This window comes from Camellia sinensis, chromosome 6 (assembly GCF_055761805.1).
Source record: "Camellia sinensis isolate YWXY chromosome 6, ASM5576180v1, whole genome shotgun sequence".
Lineage (NCBI taxonomy): Eukaryota > Viridiplantae > Streptophyta > Magnoliopsida > Ericales > Theaceae > Camellia > Camellia sinensis.
In genome coordinates, this window is record NC_138966.1 from 60391123 (window position 1) to 60395262 (window position 4140).

Genomic DNA, 4140 nt, shown 5'->3' on the forward strand with positions numbered 1-4140 from the left:
ACATAAAGAGTAGCAAACATGGATATATGACAACACCATAAGCTCTGTAATGATGTTAGGAATGATGCCAAATCACACATATAACACAAACAAAGCATGCAAGAAGGCTCAAAGCTTGAAGCTAGCCAAGAGACTCAAACCATGACCACGTAAGGCAAGCCCCAAAGGGCCAAGCGGACCTAAAATAGTCCCAAGGCAGGTCAAGATGAGACCAAAACCAAGCTTAAACCTAGCCAACACAAGCTAGAATGCAACTCCAAAAGGCATGAGGCAAACAAGGCTACAATGGGGTGTTACACTACACCTAACAATACCAAACATGCCATGATTTAAACAATGGAAAACAAAGTTATGGCATATCAAAATAAACCCAAAAACCCACTTAGATGGCATCCCACAGACCTAAGCATGGAGACATACACAATGGTCCATTCATGAGGCATAAAACACCAACTCTTCAAAGCTTTGAAAGGATGGCAAATGCAAGTATATGAGCATGAAACATGGACTAAAATAACATATTAGATGATGCCAAATCACAAAAAAAAAATGGTCCAAGTAGTGCATGCTAATGACTTGGGCATTCAAAGCTAGTAAGCGAGGATGTATGGTAGCTATACAAAGCAATGCATATATGATCAAAACAACACCAAATAGAGCTTTAGCATGCTAAAATTTGACCTAAAGTTCCTTTGAGTTGAGCCAAAGTGTGCAAGGATGATGGTCTAAATGCAAGGTACATGTTAAGGCAAATAAGAGGATTGCTAAACAAGTGCATGATACATGTAAGAGGCTATCAAACCAACTTAAAATAGAGGTATAGCATGACCAAATAACACCAAATACTTGCTGAAACGAAGCAAAAACATGTTAAGCAAACATGCTACCATTACAAACCATTAACACAAGCAAATGAGACACAAGGAGAGAGGGGTGCCCCTCTCCTATACAAGACTTTAAAACCACCTTTCCACCACTGAAAATCCTCTGGATTTCAATGGTAGAATGGCCAAGCCAAAGCAAGAACAAAGGCCAAAAAGGATGACCCAAAATAATGCCAAACAGGGCCTAAAAGGGGCTAGACAACCCCCAACCCAAAAGAGACCTCAAACAATCATCTTAAGCATATAAAAACAGAACTTTTTTTAGTTTATAGTTAAGCTTGAAACAATACGCAAATAGGTCTAGAAGCTTAAGCCAAAATGGGGAAACAAAAGGTTAGTTGCTCACCCTTGAAGAACACCTTCAAGAACACAACTCCAGCCACTCCCTTGGATCAAAACCAGCCCAAGAACTCTGAAACCAACTTTTTAGTGCCTCAGCAACCAAACGAAGGTATTCTACTAGGTGCTCTAGTGCAAAAGTATGAACAAAAACACACTTTAGGTCACAAACACACACATAAATACATAGAGAGAGGGACATATAGAGAGAGATATATATATATGTATATATCTTCTATATCAGTTTTGCTGAACCTCTGGAAAGGGAGGGGAGGCTCCCCTCTTGTAGGAAATCAAATTCAAAGCTTCTTAGAGAAGCCAAGTTTTGGTTCAAATCCCTCCATACACGTGTATGGAAGGTAGAGTCTGTGCTCACTAGCTGGCACATCTGCCTTGCACAATGCCCGAAAAAGGCAAAGAAAAGGCCTCGGCTAGAAAATATGGCTGATTAACCAAAATAAGTGCCGACTGACCAACAAAAGTGCCGACCGGCCAACATTTATGGCCGATGGCAAGGAAGCAAGGCCGATAGCATCATGCCATAGCCGATGGGGTGTGGGGATGGCCAACGAGCCACCCCCCCTTCCTCAAAAGTAAAAACATAAGTCCTTGGTCCACAACCAAGAACAAAACAGACGAGTTAAGAGATATTAAGGCGAGGTGCGCAGCCAAGACCTTCGGGAACTCAAAACGAACACGAGCATGGATGATCGTCGAGTGTTCAAATGATGACGTCCAAGTCTTAAGGACGGTCAAAAATGGGGTGTCTACAATGAGAAACAGTCAAAGTTTTGAAGAGTCAGCCTAAACGTCTCACGCACGAGACTTGTTTTTCCCTTTTATTCTTTTGATAAATTCTGCTAATGTTGGCGAAAACGTTGGATCACCTTTGTATGCAAGTTTTGTTTGGCTGACTGCATAACTGAAAGTTTCTGGATATAGATTAACTCTATGGGTATGTTTGAGTTATTATGAAATACTTTTGGAATGATTTTGTTATACCATGTAAGCACAGCTCGATGGACAATGTTTTTAAGTTTGTTTCCATCTTGGCCCCTTAACTCTATTGAAATATGTTTTATTTGGTTTGAGGTTGTAGGTAATCTATTGATTACTCGCCGGTTATGACCTGAACCCATAGGGGCAGGTTTGGGTCATGACAGAGTGATATGAGAACACGAGTTAATAACTCACACACTTGTCCAAATGAGCACTTAGCATCTAGAAAAGATCTAGGATGCATTCATGTGATAAGTATGAATCTAGAAGCATTAAGAACATGATGGAATGTTTCGAGATGAATGATTATGTGCTATATGTTTGTGATTTACTTGCATTACGAATTATTTGAATATGCGTGTTCTTTAGTATATGCATACTTGTGAACCTTTTGTATAAGGAATAATGCAAGTCTAATTAGATGGTGAGAACAAGAGGTGATGAGATAGAGGAGTCTTCTACTGCCAGAATGGATAGGATGGAAAGATTGATTCAGGAAATGGCAGAAACATTAAGGTAACAACAATAGTGGCAACAACAGTGGCAGCAACCACATCCTCCACCTCCTCCTCCAGTACCACATGTCCAAGACCATCAGAATGATGACCGAATAATAGCTCTCACCAAAGAGTTTAAGAAAATGAAACCGCCATAGTTTCATGGGGGATTAGATCCGTTAAAGGCTGAAGCATGGGTCCTTGGCATAGAGAAGCTATTTGAAGTATTTCCTTGTCTAGAAACACAGAAGGTACTTCTAGCCACTTTTACTCTTGAAGATGAGGCAAAAAAGTGGTGGATGTTGACGCATGAAAACAATAAGGATATTGGTTGGGCACGATTTTTGGAGATTTTCTACGACACATACTTTCCACAATGTTTCTGTGATAGGAAGGTGTCGGAATTCATGAAACTTAAACAAAACAGTATGACAGTAGCTGAGTACGAGGCCAAATTTACTGAATTGGCCAGATTTGCACCACATGTGGTCGATACCGACTACAAAAAAGTGAGGCATTTTGAAGATAAGCTTCGAGATGACATCTTAGAGAAGGTGAATGTTCTCAAGCTGGAAACCTATATTGGGGTGCTAGACCAGGCCATAATATTAGAAGCTAACATAGCCAGACAGGCTAAATTAGCAACTGACTAGAAAGGTAGTAAAAGACAGGGCTTCTTTTCAAAGAAGAAATTTTCGAAGAAGAAGAATACGGGCTCCTCAAGTACTTCGAATTCTTCCCGAGACACATCTCCATTGTGCAATATTTGTAATAAAAGGCATCGTGGAGTTTGTTACCGTGTGTCAGGAGCTTGCTTTAAATGTGGTAAAACTGGTCATCTAGCCAGAGATTGTAATCAGAACAGTGGAAGGTTAGCTGCTAGTTCAACAGCATCGATCCCAAAACCGGGAAATACTACGAGGCCTACTACCACCAGAGATATCGTAAGGCAATGGAGAGATTTTGCACTTGTTCCGGGCGATACACGGAACGCCAAAGCCGTTGTCTCAGGTACTGTCTCTATATGCAATCAGGATGCTTTTGTATTAATTAACTCCAGATCGACACACTATTTCGTAACTTGTGCATTTGCATCTAGACTGAGTTGACCTCTAGAATCATTGCCATATTTGCTATGTGTATCTGCTCCATCCGGGGAATTTGTGTTGTGTACATCTGTATATCGATTTTGTGAGATGCGCATTGGGAATGCTATTCTATATGTCAATTTACTACCCTTGGACTTTAGACATTTTGATATAATTCTAGACATGGATTGGTTAACTAAATATTGTGCCACCATTGATTGCGTAACAAAATGGGTTGTATTTAAACCACCGGAACAGGAAGAAATCGTGTTTATGGGTAACGGGGTAGTGCTTCCACCTTATTTGATATCTGCAATGAAAGCATGTAAATTG

The 4140-nt window shown here is 40.4% G+C and overlaps 1 protein-coding gene across 1 annotated transcript; it reads left to right on the plus strand.

The window, feature by feature from the left end:
* Positions 1-2174: 2174 nt before the first annotated feature.
* LOC145793317 (uncharacterized) lies at positions 2175-3372 on the plus strand. The gene is made up of 2 exons (XM_082876116.1): positions 2175-2178; positions 2960-3372. Exons 1-2 carry the CDS (start codon positions 2175-2177, stop codon positions 3370-3372), a joined length of 417 nt encoding a protein of 138 aa, XP_082732242.1.
* Positions 3373-4140: the final 768 nt, after the last annotated feature.